The following is a 20872-nucleotide window of genomic DNA, read 5'->3' as shown; positions in this document are numbered from 1 at the left end:
CAAACGCTGTATCTCCGGCTCTCCCATAGAGATAAATGGAGAGGCATGTTGGCCCAGAAGTCCCGCTGTGGATAGGGGACAAGTACTCATGTACCAGACTCACTTAACTTTACCCCCAATTCCTCTTCCCGTTAGAAGAGAAGCCCGTCCTTCCTGCGTTGCTTGCCTTTCATAGTATCTGATATACCTTCAAGAGCGCCCTTGTACAATCGTCAGGGTTTAGGAACAGTCTATCCATATCTGAAGGTTTCCAGTTTTCGATAGCTTTCCGATTTAATAACACAAATGACCTAATCTGTGAATGCTCTAGCCATGATATTCTGAAATTTAAGAAAAATTCAGCCCATCTCTCTAATGGAATTACTTGGTTGTTGACCAGTAGATCCTTTACTCTGCTTTTCTCAATGCCCAGCCATTGGGGATATTTCAACTCTCCAAGGCCTAATGGGAAAGATGGGTTGTCAAAAAGCGGGGTCATACCTCCTGGTCTTTTCGATACTTCATATTTGTCAACCCATCTATCGCACACACGTAGTGCGTCGGTCACCAGCAATGGCCAACCCGACATAGATCCCCTCTCCTCTCTCATAAGCCAGGGCATTGCTCCTAATCTGACTGGGGACATATCCGACAAAGAACCACCCATTTTTTGGACTCTATATGGTGGACCCACTCCAGCATTGATGATAAAACTGCAGCTTCCTGGTACTTCTTAATGTCTGGTAGCCCCACTCTACCCCATTCTTTCTTTTTAGTCAGGGACTCCAGCTTAATTCTTGATTTGCCATTGTGCCATATTAAGCGTGAAAGCGCTCACTGTACTTCCCTAAAATAATACCCCGGGACAAAAATAGGTACTGTCTGCAAAACATATAAAAACCTCGACAGTATGTCCATTTTAATAGACAGGAATTTATTGTGGAAGGCCTGTAGATCTGCTACCATCCTTTTCTGTATAGGGAGATAGTTTAAAGAAAATAGCTTCTCTAGTTGAGAAGGAATCTGTATGCCTAGATAAGTTATACTATTCTTTTTCCACATAAAGGAAAAGCTATTTTTAATCCCTTCTAAATCTTGTTCCGACAGAGTGATATTTAACCCTTACGTCTTTTTAAAATTAGCTTTAAAATTCTTTAGTTTCCCAAAGACCTCAAATTCTTGGATAATAGATGGGAGAGAAACTCAGGGGGAAGTTATGTACAGTAGTAAATCATCGGCATACAGGGCCAGTTTATGATGAGTATGTCCCACCTTTATCCCACTGATGTCTGGATTATTTTGTATAGCTATTGCTAGGTGTTCCATTGTTAATATATATACCATAGGAGATAGGGGACATCCCTGTCTCATACCATTTTTGACACTGAAGGCCTTTGATAGGGTTCCATTTACTTTAACTCGCCCAGTAGGTGCTGAGTACAGGGCCATAACCCGGGGTAATAAGATGGGTCCCAAGCGGATCTGCACTAAGGATGCCCATATAAATTCCCACTGGACCCAATCAAAGGCCTTCTTTACGTTGACTGCCAAAAGGCAGGTTGGCACTTTTACCTGTTGGGCATATGCAATCAGGGTAATGTGTTATCTTTTGCCTCTCTGCCAGCCACAAAACTGACCTGATCCAAGTCAATCACTCTAGGGATGATTTTGCTAGCATTTTTGAGTAGATTTTGATGCAATTATTTATAAGTGAAATAGGTCTATAGTTCCTACAATCTGTACGGCCTTTACCTGGCTTAGGAAGAACCACCACTGTGGCTTCCAAAGATTGCTTAGTAAAGGGGCAAGCAGGTGAAACACTATTAAACACTTTAGTCATAAATGGCACTAAGTATGTTCGAAATGCTTTAAAAAAAAAAAAAAAAAAGCCACTGAGAACCCATCGGGTCCCAGACTTTCGCCTCCTTCTAATGACAATATCACTTCCTCCACTTCCATTTCATGAAATTCGGTCTCCAACTTGCACTTTATCCCCTCTTCAACTTTTGGTAGAGCTGTTATCTCCATATACTCTAAAATTTTCCTGTCCAGTTCCTCTTTTGGCAATTCAGAAAAATGCCCTTTCATATTATATAAATTATCATAATATTGCCTAAAAGTTCCTGCTATGCTGTGTAGATTAAGCACCAGGCTGCCATTAGAGTCGCAGATGTTTGGAATATAGGCTGCAGATGCCTGTGGATGCCCCAGCCAAGAAAGCATCCTTGCGCATTTATTAGCATGTTCATAAATATAACCCCATGTTTTATTAAGCCTCCAGGCATATGCACGCAAAGACAACTCTTTAATCTGTTCCCTGATCATGGTCATTTGTGTTAATATTGGTTGTGCTATATTTTTTTATGTTGTTTGGACAGCTCCTCCAATTCAATTAACAATGTTTTTTATTTGGCCTCCCTTTCTTTCTTCAAGCGGGCCCCATGCTGTACAAAACAAACCCTGACAACGCATATCAGCATTTCCCATTAAATAAGCAGAGCAGTTGAATCAGCTCAGTGAGTTTCCAAGAATATCTCAATTGTTCTGATCACAGATTGGTGGAAAATCTCATCTTTTAATAATGACTTATTGAGTCTCCAATTCCATTCTCTCCATTCACCCCCCGGAATTTCCATTGATTGTAACAATGGTGAGTGATTTTTACACTGGAAATTTTCATATTTTACTTTAGACCTTTAACTAACATCTGTCTGCAGGATTTAGCCTCTTCCTCCTGAAAAAAAATAAGTCACTAAAAACACTGTCTATGAAACTGGTCTAACAAAAATGTTAAATATAAACCAATCTGATTTGAAGGTGCACATTGTTTTTTGGCTCATAAAAATATGACTCCCAACAGAATTTACAATGACTGAGCTAGCCATATTTTTGTATGGCACATTTAAAGATGCCCTTTAGGGCTACATAATTGCTTACAGGCCTGGTTAGTGTATGTAGGTCCCAAAACACACTATAGGGTTTTATACTTACCAATGCAATACCCAGTGGTCATTTTTAACTCATAAATTGCTATACTGCTTTTTTCATCAGCATCAAGTATTCCTTCTAGTATGATCTACGGTAGAATAATTCAATATTAAAGCATGCATGCCTTTAGATGTTGTTTTTCCATATAGAGCAGCAGGAAATGCTAGCATAATGCTTGGATATATAGGGAGAGGTATATGCAGTAGAAAGAGGGAAGCGCTCATGCCGCTGTACAGAACACTTGTGAGGCCTCACTTGGAGTATTGTGCACAGTACTGGAGGTTGTATCTCCAGAAGGATATAGATACTCTAGAGCAGTGATGGCGAACTTATGGCACAGGTGCCACAGGTGGCACGCCGAGCCCCCTCTGTGGGCACGCGGCCATAATTTGCCATGGGTGCCTTTTGATGCGCTCCGCCAGTGTGAGGTGGAAACTTGCGACCCGTGCAGACTTGTGACCGCTCCTACCCTACGCTCTCCGAAGGTTTCCGAAGCTAGAGCTGGGTGGAGCGAAGGCAGAGCAGAGGATGCAGGTCTGCAAGGGAGAAAGAAGCCATGCCTCCCTTCTCTCCCCCTCCCGGAGGACGCAGGTCTGCAAGGCAGAAAGGTGGCAGAGCAGGGGAAAGAGGACGTACAGGGCTCCTCATCTCCCCTTCCCCTGCTCTGCCTTCGGAGGATGCAAGTTTCCACGGGGAAAAGAAGCCAGAGCAGGGGAGAGAGGGCGTACAGAGCTTCTCCTTTCCCCTCCCTAATGATTGCTATGTGTGAAGGGGGACATACTGCACGGGCTGAGGATAAGGGGGGGGGGGACATCACAAACTGGTGATGATTTCTATGTGTGAAGGGGGAGATACTGCACGGGCTCGGGATGATTTCTATGTGTGAAGGGGACACACTGCAAAGGCTGGGGAAAAGGGGGGAGGGACATCACAGACTGGGGATGATTTCTATTTGTGAAGGGGGACATACTGCACAGGCTGGGGATAAGGGGGGGACATCACAGACTGGGGATGATTTCTATGTGTGAAGGGGGACATACTGCACAGGCTGGGGATAAGGGGGGGACATCACAGACGGGGGATAATTTCTATGTGTGAAGGGGGACATACTGCACGAGCTGGGGATAAGGGGGGGGACATCGCAGACTGGGGATGATTTCTATGTGTGAAGGGGGACAAACTGCACGGGCTGGGGATAAGGGGGGGGATGTCACAGACTGGAGATGATTTCTATGTGTGAAGAAGGACATACTGCATGGGCTGGGGATGATTTCTATGTGTAAAGGGGACATAATGCATGGGCTGGGGATGATTTCTATGTGTGAAGGGGGACATACTGCACGGGCTGGGGATAAGGGGGGAGAGGGACATCACGGACTGGGGATGATTTCTATGTGTGAAGGGGACATACTGCACGGGCTGGGGATAAGAGGGGAGAGGGACATCACAGACTGGGGATGATTTCTATTTGAGGGCACTCTGAGGGGAAAAAAGTTGGCGTGCATTACGGTTTGGGCACTGGGGCTCAAAAAGGATCGCCATCACTGCTATAGAGAGAATTCAGAGAAGAGGTACTAAACAAGTACATGGATTGCAGGATAAAACTTACATGGAAAGATTAAAGGACTTTAACATGTATAGCTTGGAAGAAAGAAGAGACAGAGGGGATATGATAGAAACTTTTAAATACATAAAGGGAATCAACACAGTAGAGAGTATATTTAAAAGAAGAAAAACTACCACAAGAGGACATCGTTTTAAATTAGAGGGGCAAAGGTTTATGCAGTAATATCAGGAAGTATTACTTTACTGAGAGAGTAGTGGATGCATGGAATAGTCTTCCTTCAGAAGTGGTCACTGCAAATACAGTGAAGGAGTTTAAACATGCATGGGATAAGCATAAGGCTATCCTTCATATAAGATAGGGCCAGGGACTATTCATAGTATTCAGATTATTGGGCAGACTAGATGAGACAAATGGTTCTTATCTCCCGACACATTCTATGTTTCTATAAGTGCAATACTACTAATGCTGTTTTCTATTGCTGCTGCTCTAGAAGCATTCTCTCTGAATGTTTATTAAAATTGTGAAATTAAACAAAACTAACGTGACATTTGCTACAATAGTCTATTAGCAATAGAAGAGGGGGGATAAAGCTGTGCATATCACTATTGCTATGACTGCCCAATGTGTCCACCAAGCTGCTAGAGCAAATTTGAAATATTAGGGAACTACTTTGTGAGCAAAAGGAAACAATATATGTAGAGTAAACCAGCTATAAGTAAATCCAATTTCTAAGTGTCACTCTCCTAGGGCCATCAGCAGAGTATTCTGTAAATGTAAAGAGAAGACATGCTGCTGTGACAACATATTGCACTTTCTTCTTTTAACATAATCATAAACAGCATTTGTACTGTGTTACTGACACCTGGAGAGCAGCCATTGGAAATGCATCTGCTTTATTTTATTACTCTGAATTTCCTAAGATACTTTAGCACATATAAAGAGGGGAGTTTCTTTTAAGGCTCCTAATACATATGTGTGCCTATATAGTTTATTTTACCATATTATCATATTATACAGCTTATTATATCATCTGTATAAAATTCTCCCACAACAGTTTATAAAGTAACAAAACTATACAATTGCTTACCTTATACTTTTTTGTTGAATTTCTTAAGTCCACACTTGCTATTAACCAGCCATCTGACAGTTCCTGGCTTGACCACAGAAGGTGATCAAAGCTCTCTCCTTCAGACATGACAAAAACATTTAACATACTAGGATTGGGGGAGAACTCCAGTCCAGAAATTTGATAAACCAGCCGGAGACAGCTCCATTCATCAGGCTGGAGATCAGGACTGAGGAGAACAGCTTTCTGTCCATGAATGCCACGAGTTGTATCCACTGAAACATAATGACCTGAAAAAGTAAAGTAATACAACTCACTGCCTGGTATCATGATATGACTGTATTTTATCTACTACCAGAGACAACCCCATACATTCTCAAATTCTGTATGGTATTTAGAGCACATAAAGGCAATCTTAGAAAATTTGTATTGTTTATTGTTCAAGGTAAGTAGCAAGGTTGGGCTGAGATGGGCTAAAAGAAACACTTTTACTTAAAGGGGTTATCCAGGAAAAAACGTTTTTTTTATATATCAACTGGCTCCAGAAAGTTAAACAGATTTGTAAATTACTTCTATTAAAAAATCTTAATCCTTTCAGTACTTATGAGCTTCTGAAGTTGAGTTGTTCTTTTCTGTGTAAGTGCTCTCTGATGACACGTGTCTCGGGAACCGCCCAGTTAAGACGAGGTTTGCTATGGGGATTTTCTTCTAAACTGGGCGGTTCCCGAGACACGTGTCATTAGAGAGCACTTAGACAGAAAAAAACAACTCAACTTCAGAAGCTCATAAGTACTGAAAGGATTAATATTTTTTTATAGAAGTAATTTACAAATCTGTTTAACTTTCTGGAGCCAGTTGATATATATAAAAAAAAGTTTTCTCCTGGATAACCCCTTTAAAGGAGTAGTCTCATGCAAAAAAACGTATCTCCTATCAGTAAGATAGGGGATAAGTTTTAGATTGTGGGGGGCGAGTGCCGGGGCCCCCTGAGATCTCCTGTACAGAGCCCCTGCTCTTCCCTGGAGCTGTGCATCATGACCCCTGCCAAAAGCGGGGTCACCATGCCCCCTCCATATATCTCTATGGGAGAGCCGTGCGGCTGATTTTGCTACACATTAACTTCAATGGGTAGTAAAATCAGCTGGAAAAAGATGCAGAAAAAATATTCAGCAGATCCTGTACATGTGAACATACCCTAAACGACCATTACAGCCAATTGCAGTAAGAAACAGGCAATTTTAGTGGACTTTTTTGTGGGTACTCAAATAGGATGCAGATCTCGATCTTTCAACCCAGGTCAGATATGCTGCAGGATCGGTGAGTTTTCAAACATATATTGTGCACTGTTTGCAAACTGACTGTCAGTGGGTCCCGCCAGCATATCTCAATACTTTTGCAGGACCCAGCATATCAAGTATATGTACCATATGGATAATATGTAATAATATATACTGTAGATGTATGTAGATGTAAAGTTTTACATTAGATTTTATATATATATATATATATATATATATATGTATTTGTCATATATATATATATAAATATATATATCTATATATATCTATCTCTCTCTCTCTCTCTCTCTCTCTCTCTCTCTCTATATATATATATATATATATATATATATAGTATATTATAAGTATATTTTTGCTCACACAGCAGACAGATGAATGAAGAACCGGAAATAGGAAGGAAAGACCGTAATTAAATAATGAAACACAGCCAATTAAGATCAAACCACTTGACCTACATTGCTTTGATGTTCTATTACCTATTTGACCTTAATTGGCTGTGGTCTCATTATTCAATTAACCTTAATTTTCTCCAAAAGGAAAAAATTTAATTGGATGGCTCTCTTACACTAAAACAACAGGGTGTAGACCGGGCAACTAGTAAAACACCAACCGCAGGTGTTTATAAAATAAAAAAATAAAAATAACAAATGTAACTAGTGCTCAAGATCTGACTACACGGCAAATATTTTATTAAGATAATTAAAAGGATATTTTTATCAACATTACACAATGCTTCCCCCAGCAGGGCCCTTGCTGGTAGGAGGCAATCAATATATACAAATGGATACGATAAGATAAATGGTATAAAATTCTGAATAATAAAAAATGCTGTATGATAAAAATAGTGAACCCATTTGAATGTCCATCCCAAAATTGCCTGCAACGTTTCCCTGATTAAGGTGGTAGTATTAACAATAGACAGTCTGTATAATAAGTCTATGAAGAATGTAGGTGGTACAGCGTACCGCTTACTCAATTTTTGTTCTCCTGGTTCTTGCAGCCGGGTATGCAATGTGCAGATTATCGGTGCAGACCTAGTTGTATCAGCGTGGATCTCCTGGTTCTTGCAGCCGGACAAGTGATGTTACAGTCACCGGTGCAGACCTAATGTCAGAAGCGTGGGGCTGCGCACAGAGCGATAATGATTATGATATGCCAGCAATGTCGCTCCTCTACTGTGATCATGCGCGCCTCCTGGTTCTTGCACTCACTAGTAGCGTGCGGACCTGAATGTATACAGAGATGCCGTAGTGATATTGGAGATGCCAGTTACGTTGTTGGAGATCACGCTGGTTTGTGGAAGCAGGGAGAAAAAAATATATATATATATACTCTGTAATTTTTTTGTCCTTGTGGCAGAGAAGTGAAGGACCAGGGATTTAAATGGTATATAGCATAAGCTTGGTATGCTGATACTTAGACGTGTTTCGGTCCCCCCTAAGGGACCTTCCTCAGTAAAATCAGCAAGCAGTGTGTAAATCATACTGCTTGCTGATTTTACTGAGGAAAGTCCCTAAAGAGGGACCAAAAGTCGTTTAGGTATCAGCATACCAAGCTCATGCTATATACCATTTAAATCCCTGGTCCTGCACTTCTGTGCCACAAGGACAAAACAATGTATATATATATATATATATATATATATATATATATATATATATATTATTATTATTATTATTATTTTTCCTCACTGCTAACACAAACCAGCGTGATCTCCAACAACTTAACTGGCAACTCCAATATCACTATGGGCATCTCTGCATACATTCAGGTCTGCACGCTACTAGTGAGTGCAAGTACCAGGAGGCGCGCATAATCACAGGAGAGGAGCGACATCGCCAGCATATTATCATTATTATCGCTCTGTGCACAGCCCCAGGCTTCTGACACTAGGTCTGCACCGGTGACTGTAACATCGCTTGTCCGGCTGCAAGAACCAGGAGATACACACTGATACAACGAGGTCTGCACCGATAACCCGGCTGCAAGAACCAGGAGAACGACAATTGGGAGAGTGGTACGCTGTACCACCTACATTTTTCATAGACTTATTATACAGACTGTCTATTGTTATACTACCACCTTAATCAGGGAACATTGCAGGCAATATTGGGATGGACATTTAAATCGGTTCACTATTTTTATCATTCAGCATTTTTATTATTCAGCATTTGATACCATTCATCTTATCATATCCATTTGCATATATTGATTGCCTCCTACCAGCAAGGGCCCTGGTGGGGGAAGCATTGTGTAATGTTGAAAAATATATCCTTTTAATTATCTTAATAAAATATTTGCTGTGTATTCAGATCTTGAGCACTAGTTACATTTGTTATTTTTAATTTGCTCCAATTAGAGCAGCTACTGAATATTTCAAAACTTTCTTTCTTCCATTCGTACGGTCCCAGTGACTCCCTGCCAGTCCCTGCTGAAACCACTGTGATTGCAAGCAGGGACAGCTTCATCCCCTACATAAAAAAGAAAAGATTTTTCACATATATAAAAAGGTAATCCCACATCCATGGTTACATATTCCCTTCTACAGTTTAATGCAACGGAAAAGTCCCTTCCATCCTACTGAAATTATAGCTTCCATCCATGTCTTCCTGTATATGCAGAGACATTGGAATTACAAGAAGAGTTTTGCAGTAATTTGTCATTTAAAACCAGGTCATACTGTATAATTACAATGACATCGTCCTTCACAATTACATTAAATACATAAATACATTATTGTCCCAGTCATCTTCCTCCACAAATTACAATTTGAAGTATTTTTGATTTCTGATAGAATACCTCTGTAAATTTATGAATTTTTGGTAAATTAGGGAAACTCAACCTTTTTTTGCCTACTGTATTATACAGATTACTGATGTCCCTGTCCTCGTCTCGTCTCTGACCTCACTATTATTCATGGCACCACATCTAAATGCCCGAAAAACTTAAATAAATTGGGCTAAAAAAACTTGAAAAAAAAATTATGAAATGCACTAGCGCTGAATTTTATGGTCCCTGTCTGCTCCCGAAAATTGAAAGATAAAAAAAAAGAATGTTAATGTTAATTTTTAAACAAGGATCAATTTATGTGGGCAGGCAGGGACCTAAAAATGTAGCCGACAATAATAAAAATGCAGAAAGGGGCCATTTAAATGTAAAAAGAATATATTTTTTATAATAAATTTATACTAATTTTTTTTTTTTTTTATTAGTAATGTATTTTAATATTGTGTTTAATAAAGTGTGTGTATGTGTGTTTCACAATTTTTTCTCTATTTTATACATTTTTTTAGGTAGTACTACGACTCCCAGTATGGAACAGACTGTTCCATGATGGGAGCTGTAGTACCTGTACTAATAGACAGATCGCCACAGGTGTCACTCCTGAAACCTGATGCAATTGTCCTTTCTATTGCAGAGATGGAGCGGCTTTCTCCTGCGCTCGCATCTCTGAACTATACTCCAGCCGGCCAGTGATGTGATTCACATCATTAATTCATATTTCCCTCAGAGAGCTGTGATTGGCCAGATGGTTCCAGCCAATCACAGATATTCAATTCAGAAATATGAATAATAGGATATATATATACAGCATATACTCATACTACAGTGGGATCAGAGAAGATCAGCCGGCTGCCCACATCTATACATTATACAAGACGATCACAGCGGGTGTCAGGAGTGACATCGGCAATAACAAAATAAAAGTTACATCTCTCAGAATATGGCGACACACAGAAATGATTATTCATATTTTAACAAAATTTTTTTTTTTTATTAGAACAATTAAACTATTTAAACAAATTATACAAATAAGGTATTACCAAAATCTAGAACTACAGAATACATTTAACATGTCAGATTTGATTTTGGTTTTTATTTGTACCCCCTCATATAACATGGAATAAACGTGGAGAGAGTGTCATATTTACCCCAGAATAGTACAAATAAAGAAGTCAACTTGTCTTGCAAAACTGTTTTGGCACCCCAAGACCTCTGCAACTAGATATGATGCCTGCAAAATATCCTAAATAAAAGGAGCCCTCAAAATCAATTAGGTGCTCCTTTATGTTAAAAGGGGTACTCCCCCGGAAAACATTTTTTTTAATCAACTAGTGGCAGAAAGTTAAACAGATTTGTAAATTACTTCTAATAAAAAAAGCTTAATCCTTCCTGAACTTATCAGTATGTATGCTCTACAGGAAGTTCTTTTATTTTGAATTTCCTTTCTGTCTGACCACAGTGCTCTCTGCTGACACCTCTGTCCATTTTAGGAACTGTCCAGAGTAGGAGCCAAATCCCATAGCAAACATATCTTTCTCCGGACAGTTCCTAAAATGGACAGAGGTGTCAGCAGAGAGCATTGTGAACAGACAGAAAGGAAATTCAAAAAGAAAAGAACTTCCTGTGAAGCATTCAACAGCTGATAAGTACAAGAAGGATTAAGATTTTCTAATAGAAGTAATTAAAAAAATGTTTTTATTTATGAAGGTAAGTATTGATTTGCCTTTCTCTCTTTAATTTCTGTTAAACACCTAAAGGGTTAGTAATTTCTTAAATGTCACTTTAAATACTTAGAGTTTTTGGGATGATTTACAGGTGGTTTTAGCACACAGGCTCCTCAAATCCACTTTAGAACTGAACTGATCCCTAAAAATTTAGATTTTGAAATTTTCTTGAAAATTAAGAAACCTGCTGCTAAAATTCTAATGCCACTGATGTCTTAAAAAATAAAAGGACATATACTACATGATGCAAACATAAAGACATATTGTAAATGTAAATTAATAATTAAATAATGTAGTATGACTGTTTCTTACATGCAGAGAATTTAAATGTTAAAAAAGTGCTAATTTTTACAAAATATGGGTGTTTATCAAAAACTGCTTAATCTAGCAACCAAAATTTACCCCTAACATAAAGTACAAAGTGTCATGAAAAAATTATTTCAGAATCACTTGGATACAGCATCCTCAAGTTATAACCATTTGAGACACATCAGATTTGAAAAATGGGCCTTGGTCCATAATGTCAAAATTGATCTGGTCCTGAAGGGGATAAGAAAATTAGTTATTTTCTGTTTTAATTCAATCTCCCTCTTCCTGGTAACCTAGCAATAAGTAAGAAAGCAGATTCTGCAATTTGCATACATTGGTAATTTTCCTGTCAAAACAAAGGACACCTTAGTGGAACTGAACAGGTCCAATTATAATTGAGTAGAGTCTGTCAAGCACTATTGGCATGCTAAAGCAGTGTGTAAGGCTATGTTAACATTTGTGTTATTAATGTAAGTCACAATATAAATGTGCATGTTGCCTTACACATGACTGTAGGTTCTTGCTAAACAGGGTTTGAGACTTAGGTATTTGCAAAGATGCTTTCCTTTTTTATCTTTAGATGCCTTGAAAAAATACAAAAAATAGCAAAAAAAAAAAAAAAAGCCTAATATTTTATTGATTCTAAATATACATGTTTGCATCTTTAAAGTCTAGCGGTGCTTTCAGATGCATATGTACATGAGGGGAATAGCACCCATTATATACCTTCAATATGGCTTTTTAAAATAGTTTTCCCTCACTGGATTTGTCTATTTGTCAGTTGTCCCTATGATTGTCTGTCACTGCACCTTATCCTCCTTCTTCCCTCCATAGATATCTATAGGCAGTATGTAACCTGATCCCCAGTGAGCTGAGAATCCATGTCATCTATCAAGATGGTTTTTAGCAGTAAATTGAGAGTGAATGGTTAGCTCAGGAAGAACTATGTCTCTAGTAAATCATGGAGCTAAACTTTCAGAGTCTTACAGACTGTGAATGCACTTAGTAAACTCTTAAACATAATTTCATTTAACTGTTTTGTGGCATTTTTTATGTATGCATTTTGACATACAGTATTGGATAATCAATAGAAATGGAAAATTGTCCAGTGCAGAAGCTCGATAAAATTCTTATTTCTTTACAAGTATCCGAACACAGACATACAGGAGTAACAGGTGACGTGTTTCAGCTATCTTATATAGCCTCAGTTGTAGTATTGGATAATATACAACATTCACAAAGTTACTCCTATAAATTGTTTATACAGTATATAACTAACTGACGCTAAACTACAGGCTGCCACCATTTCCAGCTAGATTTTTCGAAACCTATGCAGAGGAAAAATTGCCCGGTTGCTTATAGCTAACAATTAGATGGCTCCGTTTATTTTTAAAAAGGCTTCTGAAAAGAAATAAGCAATCTGATTGGTTTATATGGGCAACTGTTTAACCTTTCAGAAAGCCATTTTAGTCTTGCACAAAATGGTGAGGTCACACAAACTCCACCATTGCATCCTGCTACCAATGTTACCAACACTTGTCATTACCAACAGATGTCATTGTAATCGGCCTATTTAAAAACATTATATAGCTATAATTACCACTTGAATTTATCATCTCTCTCCACTATACCAAACCAAAGCTGGATACAAAAATACATGTATAGTTACTTTTGAAACTCCTAGCTGGTAATTTTAAGTTGTACTCTTTCATTATTTCTATTTTTAAGAATACACTTTGGTACATTCAGTATACCTATGACTGCTATGTAAAGCATCTCACAGTAAAACCACTAAAATGATAATTAAGGTTAAAAAAAAAGTTTGTTTTCCATCAAATGTCAAATCTACTTTAGCTTTTTGCTTTCAACAGGTGAAGTGAAAATATTTCACGGTGAAAGTCTTTATAGTTATCTACAAGATTTTTGATGAAATTATACAAAAGTGGGTGATCTATGAATTTTTCATTAGTCAACGCTGATATCACCATTCTTTTGATAAAATAGTTACAGTATGAGACTATATAACTAACAGTTACACTATGAAGAAAAGTGTACCTGTCGTTAACAAAAACATTTTATATAATATAGAAAATAACATTATGTGTATATCTGGGATGTACATTGGTTAACAATGTGTACAATTTTGTGCCTACAGCTATTGTCTGTGTGTGTCTGTGAGGAGTCCAAATACAGGTAGTGTGGGTGGACAAGCAGGGCTCTGTGCAGCGGGGGTCTGTACACTGAGGACAAGCCGGGCTCTGTGCAGTGAGGCTCTGTGACACACTCCCTCCTCACACATGGCGATGATTGACAAGCCAGGAGCCTGCACAGAGCCCTGCTTGTCCTGCCCTCACTTCCTGTATTTGGACTATTCATAGAGACACACAGGCAGTAGCTGTAGGGACAGCAGTTGTTATCCAAAAATATACAATTTTTTAAATCAAAGTATATTACAAATATACATATAATAGTATAGTCTACATTATATCAAGTGTTTTTGTTAAGACAGGTACACTTTAAGCTCTGGTCCCAATAGAACTTCAGATGTTTTGTTTTATGCTAGAAGAGTTTAACAGGAAGGGGATTTTTCAGTTCCACAAGATTAGAAGATTAGTTGTGAAAAACGAAACCAGGTTGGCTGAGTCACCTACAATCTAAGATGAGATGAGATCATGGGTTCCTGGTTTCCGCACATACTGTATGAGCCACTTATCAGTACAGTAAGGGAATTTGTGTATTTTATCAAGGTAGCAGGTCATCAAACCACAGGAATCATCTAGCTTATGACTAGAGATAAGCAAACTTTCCGAAAGTTCGGCTTGCCAGGCTCGCAAGCTCGCAAACGTTACTCTTTCATTGCCTTTGGCAGTGTAGGAATAATTGTAGTTTAGGAACAGTAGGAGACCTGTTTGGGAACACACTGCCATAAAGGGTCTGTTTACATGCTAAAAACACATAATTTGAACAGAACCACACTTAACACCCTTGTTTCTGATTGTTAATCTTCTTGTGTAGCTCCGCCTCTAGTGGCATTATCACTAGAAGTGGGATTACACAGGAAGAGGCCTGGACCAGGAACCAGGAGGTTAAGTGATCTTCAGGTATCTGTACACATTAGATGGCTGTACAACATATACCCCCTAAGGAGTTAACTACCACTGCACAGCAGTGTTAGTTAACACTTCCCTTGCTGGGCCAGCGCATAGTGTTCAGTCCAGCAAGGGCTTACAGTAAAGCAGTGATCTCATGTTCTCAAGTTTGGCGAGCCGCAGTTTCCCCAAAGTTTGGGTCGAAACAGGGCATTGCAGACTCAGCTCACCCAACACTCCTCATAGCATACCTGCTATGATATTGGTACTTGAATCTAGCAAGAGTAATTTTTAACTTCCAACTGGGGCATGGTTGTTAGTTGCAGTAATGCCCACAGGGCCAACACTCTATAAAGCAGACTTTATTGTCTTTATGTTGTATCAAATAGAACTGATAAAACACCAGGTCATCTCCCATTACCAGATCAGAGGTCACAAACTAATTATTAACCCCAAACCAACCAACTCTGACTTAGAGTTAAAGAAAACACCCAGCTATTATGACACATCTGACCAAATGTCTCAATGCCACTCCTAACAAACTTTATGCATATTTATACATACTGTATGTTATACATATTTACTTAATTAACAAACTTCTTTCCTTTTTTTCTCTATGTATTTGGTACATCCAGATAAGGGGTATTCTGAACATGTCTACTGAACCTGGTAAATGTTCTTGCCTGGAAGGGTGCATTGAAAAGTTTGTAATGAAGCCCTGCCTTTTTTTAGTTACATCCTTGGTTTCTACGATGCAATTCAAAAACAGGACATTTTCAGCACATCCACAGGATACATGGAGGTTCCCGCCTATAGGACCTAACCCTATGACATGGGGATCCACTGGTTAGCCACACCTAGGCAGTGAATAATTGCAGAGGTGGTTGTTTGTGGATTTATCTATCTCTATTTAGTTCTATGCAACATGGATACTTGGCTGTTTCTGCATGGACATGGCATAAGTGTCTGCTGGAAATACCACTTTAATGTACACTTCTGTAAAGTGGTTCAATTTATTTACTAAAAGCAGCATTTTCTTTAACTAATTCTTATAGAAGTATTTCCTGAGCCTATCCTGAGGGGTTCTCCGGTGCTTACACATCTTTTCCCCTATCCAAAGGATTGGGCATAAGATGCCTGATCGTGGGAGTCACGCCCCCTCCCGTAGGCTTGCATTGAGGGGCGGAGCGTGACGTCACACGGGGGCGGAGGCGTGACATCACACGCCGCCGGCCCGGTGGTCGCCTGTAATCAGTCCCGGAGCGAACACGCTCCGGGGACTGATTACAAACGGGGTGCCGCGTGCATGATCCCGGGGGTCCCCAGTGGCGGGACTCCCACGATCAGGCATCTTATCCCCTATCCTTTGGATAGGGGATAAGAAGTGTAAGCACCAGAGAACCCCTTTAAGACCATTGAAAGCCACTGAATTTTGAATGTGTGTATTCTGGGAAGGCTGTCCACAAGCAATTCTCTTGTCTAGCTTTCTCTAGTACATACAGAGGGACATCAGATGTAACAGAATGTAGCCCTATTGTTACTGTCAAAAGTATGTAACCTTTACAAAACCTTAAAGACCCTATTGTATACCATAGTGCAGATGTTAGAGAATAAATGATAAATCAGAGTTATTGTCAGTGGCATAACAGCCTCAATAGCAACCAAATCAGCGGCTATAGGGTCTATAGTTTAAGTGGGGTCAGGGCCACATAGTCCTACATATGACACAGATCACAATAACTTGCACATCTGAGTTTGGCATTTGTACCCGAAACAGCTGATGAAAAATGTAGTGATACAAGTCATGCTTCCTGCTCCTTAAATGTAACTGCACAGTAATCACTTATATTGTCTGCAGCACTTTCGTAGAGCTGGGATCACCACTATGTAGTCACTGTATGGGGGATATTTGTCTTGTTATAATGATTTTTATTCAGTATCAGTATGGTAGTTTTATCCAGTCACTATATGGTGGTAATGTTGGTATTGAGAGGTATTGGTGTGGTACATTTATTTGTTCCTTGTATAGTGGTATTACAAGGGATATTGGTCTGAGTATAGTGGTTTTTATTTCATAACAGTATGATGGCATTAATTAGTCACTGCAGAAGTAATATGTTGTCCTGGTGTGGAGGTAATGTTTTATGTTTTAAAGGATTCATTAAATTAGAATAACTTCTAGTTTACACATACATGTTCACCCTGGTCGCCTGGTTCGTATATGCCCTGGAGTGTTTACTGTCTATGAAGCGAGTCAAGGATCTGCACTTACTTTATAGAATATTAGCTTTTGCCCGCGGCTTCGCTCGCGTTAAATTTGGGGTAACATAGATCTACTTTTTAAGATCCTATAGTAATGAGGCCGCTCTGGGTAAAGTCTACGAGCATCCAAACAACCCGAATTCTTTCAACTTTAATCGCCGCGTCCAAAGAGTTAAAGCCGAACATCTGCCGGAACGGCGATGTCAGGCATTAGCCACAGCTCCTGGCTTCTGATAGCAGCGGGGACCGCACGGGTATGACGCAAGCTTAGTTCCTGAGCTCGCTTCATAACCCTCCCATGCCGCAGCGCCGGGTATACTCGACGTTCTGTGGCAAGGGGTTCATTCATACAAACTTTAAACCCTGTTTCACCCCTTCAGGGGTGGAATTTTAGAAAACGTTAAAACAGTTTCTTTATTTCTAATTGTTAGCCTGAAAACAAAGTTTCATGCTTCTAGCTTCAAAAATGACGGACTTCCATAAAAACTTTCAACCCCTTTTTCACCCCCTTAAGAGTTGAATTTCGAAAGAATCCTTTCTTATTCCTCGTCTATGTCTTAAAAACAACACCTGTGAAAACATTCTGCTTTATAGGTCAAAGGATTTAGGCTGGGCGTTGATGAGTCAGTGAGTCAGGTCTTCTCTTTTTATATATATATATAGATGAGTACAGTGACCCACCCCGACCTACGATGCCATACGATAATTTCAACATGCGATGGCCTCTCAGAGGCCATCGCATGTTGAAGGCAGCATCAACACACGATGCTTTTGTATGTCGGGGCCATTGCATAAACGGCTATACGGCAGCGCAGACTGCTTCAGCTGCCGCCGGTTAGCCGTTTACGGTGCCCCGTGTGCTCCGGTGATGGCCTCTTACCTGTCCTCGGGCCTCCAGAGCATCCTCTTCAGGATCCCCTGCATCGCCGGTGCTCTCCTTGGCCGTCATCCCGTCATCCAATAGGAGCGGCGTGTGTAGTGACGTGATGGCGGCGACGGAGAGCGAGGATCCCAGGGAAGAAGAGACGTCCGGAGCATCGGGGACACCCCGGGGACACGGCGACAGCGATGGAGGGCGATATCCAGTGCAGCGGTGATGAGCGGTGACAGTCCAGAGCGGCGGGGACAGGTGAGTATAATATCCTATACTTTACATTGCACGGATCCCTCAACATACGATGGTTTCAACAAATCATGGTTCATTTGGATTACCATCGTATGTTGAGGGACCACTGTAACTGTTGCTATCAGCAGCAGGCACTCACAATTAAAGGTGGACATCAGCGATAATGCCAATATGCGCCATGAACCCTTTAGATTAGATCAATGCCAATCTAATCAACATCTAAAGGAGTGCTCTTTGGACCCAACAAAGCACAATCACGGTGGTTCAATGAGCTACAATGGCTGCTAGAGATCTGCTATTTACCTTTGTGCTTCTCCAATACAGTTTTCGTCTGCCAGACTGTAGTAGCAGTGCGACATTTTTACTGTACAATGCTACAGGAACATATAAAGTGTAAAATAAATACTTAAAAAATATTTTTATTATATAAAAGCCCCTCCACTAATAAAAATTTTAATCAACCCCTTTTCCCATTTTACAAATAAAAAAAAGCAAGTAAAAAACAAAAGTCACCATAATTTGTTATCACCGCATGCAGATTTGTCCTAAATAAAATGTATATATAATTTAAGGTTTCATTACAATGCACAACTGGTCACACAAAAACAAGCCCTCATATGCCTCTGTTGATCGAAAAATAAAAGAGTATTGTATCTTAAATAAGTCTAGTGGAAAAAAACGTATCCCCTAAAAAAACATATCCGTAGCATAGGGGATAAGTTTTAGATAGCTGAGGGTCCATATAGCTCTATGGGAGGGCCGTTCAGCTATCTCCCATAGAGCTATATAGAGGGTATGTGGCGGCCCCCGCTTTGGGGGGGGTTGTGATGCCCCGCCGTGGAGGAGAGCCGGGGCTCCTTACAGGAAATCGCATGGGCCCCAGAGCTCGGACCCCCACAATCTAAAACATATTCTCATAGGGAATACATTTTTTTTTTTCCAGGAGACTTCTCCTTTAACCCCTTAAAGGGGTACTCCAACCCTAGACATCATATCCCCTATCCAAAGGATAGGAGATAAGATGTCTTATCGCGAGGGTCCCCCCCGCTGGGGACCCCCGCAATCTCTCATGCAGCACCCACTTGTCCTCAGCCTCACGGAGCGAAGATCATTCCATGTCTGATGACTCACTATACAGGGGCCGAAGTATCATGACATCACAGCTCCACCCCGTCCTGACATCATGCTCTGTACCCTCAATGCAAGTCTGATGACAAGTGGGTGCTGCAGGAGAGATTGCGGGCGTCCCCAGCAACAGGACCCCCGCGATCAGACATCTTATCCCCTATCCTTTGGATAGGGGATAAGATGTCTAGGGTTAGAGTACCCCTTTAAGGACCAAGCCCATTTTGGCCTTAAGGACAGGGCCAATTTACATTTTTATATTTTTGTTTTTTCCTCCTCTCCTTTTCAAATCCATAATTCTTTTATTTTTTCACCTACAGACCCATATGAGATCTTGTTTTTTGCGCGAACAATTGTTCTTTGTAATTACATTTTACTTTTTTCCATTAAATGTACGACACAACCTGAAAAAATATTATTTGCAGGCGAAAATTTAAAAGAAAACTGCAATTTTACAACTTTTGGGGGCTTGGCTTTTAGGGACTGAAATTTATGGTAAAAAATGATACATTATCTTTATTCTAGTAAATGCGATTAAAACGATACCTGTAACAGTGAGCGCTCCGGTCCCCTCCTCTGTATTGTGTTCCGGCACGTCCCGGTCAGACACACTGACCGAGAGCGCGGGGATTCCGCCGGCAGGGATGCGGTTAGCGTGGCGGCTGATTCCCGCACACGCGCCGCATCCCGCATACTCTCACTTGCAGCCCGGTCCTCCTGCGCTGCCTCTGTCTCCCAGCGCGCGCGGCCCCGCTCCTTAGGGCGTGCGCGCACCATTGATTGGTGCCTGGCCCTCACTGCCCATATAAAGGTCTCCTGCCCCTTCCTGCCCTCGACGGATCTTTAGTACTTTGTGCCTAGTGAAAGCGTTCCCATTGTTCTGTGTTGCCCTTGCCTGTTGACGACCCGTTGGCCGTGACTACCGCTAGTGAACCCGTTCTGCCTGCTCTGACCTGTTGCCTGACTGTCACCTGTGAACCTGTGCCGGCTGCCCTGACCTCTGCTACGTCTGACTACGCTTCTGCCTGCTCCTACTGAACTGGGCCATTCTCAGCTACCAGAGGGGTCGAGTCGCTATCGGGTGGAACGACCTAGGGGATACCTGCCGCAGCAAGACCATCCCGCTTTGCGGCGGGCCCTGGTGAAGACCAGCAGTCCCTAAGACTCCGTTCCCCTGGTACGGCCCACGTCATTGCCCCTCTGGTTCAGTGGATCCACCTCCTGTCACCTGACCGGTACGTTACAATACCCAATTTATATAGTTTTTATATTATTGTACTATTAAAAAAAATGCAATTTTTTTTTAACAAAATTGGTATGCATAAAATTGTAATTTTCTGCCCCCTATAACTTTAAAATGTTTCAGTATACAGTATACGTATATGTACCAGGGCTCATTTTTTGCAACGTTATCTGTAGTTTTTATCAGTACTATGTTTTGATGGGACTTTTTGATCGCTTTTTACAAATTTGTTTGAAATATATGATGTGGTTAAAAATATGTATTTTTAGTGTTTGGTATTTTATGTTTACGCCGTTTACCATGCGGGATCAG

General features: G+C 40.5%; 1 protein-coding gene across 3 annotated transcripts in view; it reads right to left on the bottom strand.

Moving 5' to 3' along the window:
• MAMDC2 (MAM domain containing 2) overlaps window positions 1-20872 on the bottom strand; it is a 158641-nt gene that overhangs the window by 88246 nt on the left and 49523 nt on the right. For all 3 annotated transcript variants that reach the window (XM_056523072.1, XM_056523074.1, XM_056523073.1), the window contains exons 3-4: window positions 5622-5890; window positions 2971-3055 (exon numbers count right to left, since the gene is read on the bottom strand). In XM_056523072.1, the coding sequence (XP_056379047.1) occupies window positions 2971-3055; window positions 5622-5890 (354 nt within the window). The remainder of the gene's footprint in view (window positions 1-2970; window positions 3056-5621; window positions 5891-20872) is intronic.

The sequence above is a fragment of the Hyla sarda genome, chromosome 1 (genome assembly GCF_029499605.1).
Source record: "Hyla sarda isolate aHylSar1 chromosome 1, aHylSar1.hap1, whole genome shotgun sequence".
NCBI classification, from domain to species: domain Eukaryota; kingdom Metazoa; phylum Chordata; class Amphibia; order Anura; family Hylidae; genus Hyla; species Hyla sarda.
This window is presented reverse-complemented; position numbering and strand designations above follow the sequence as displayed.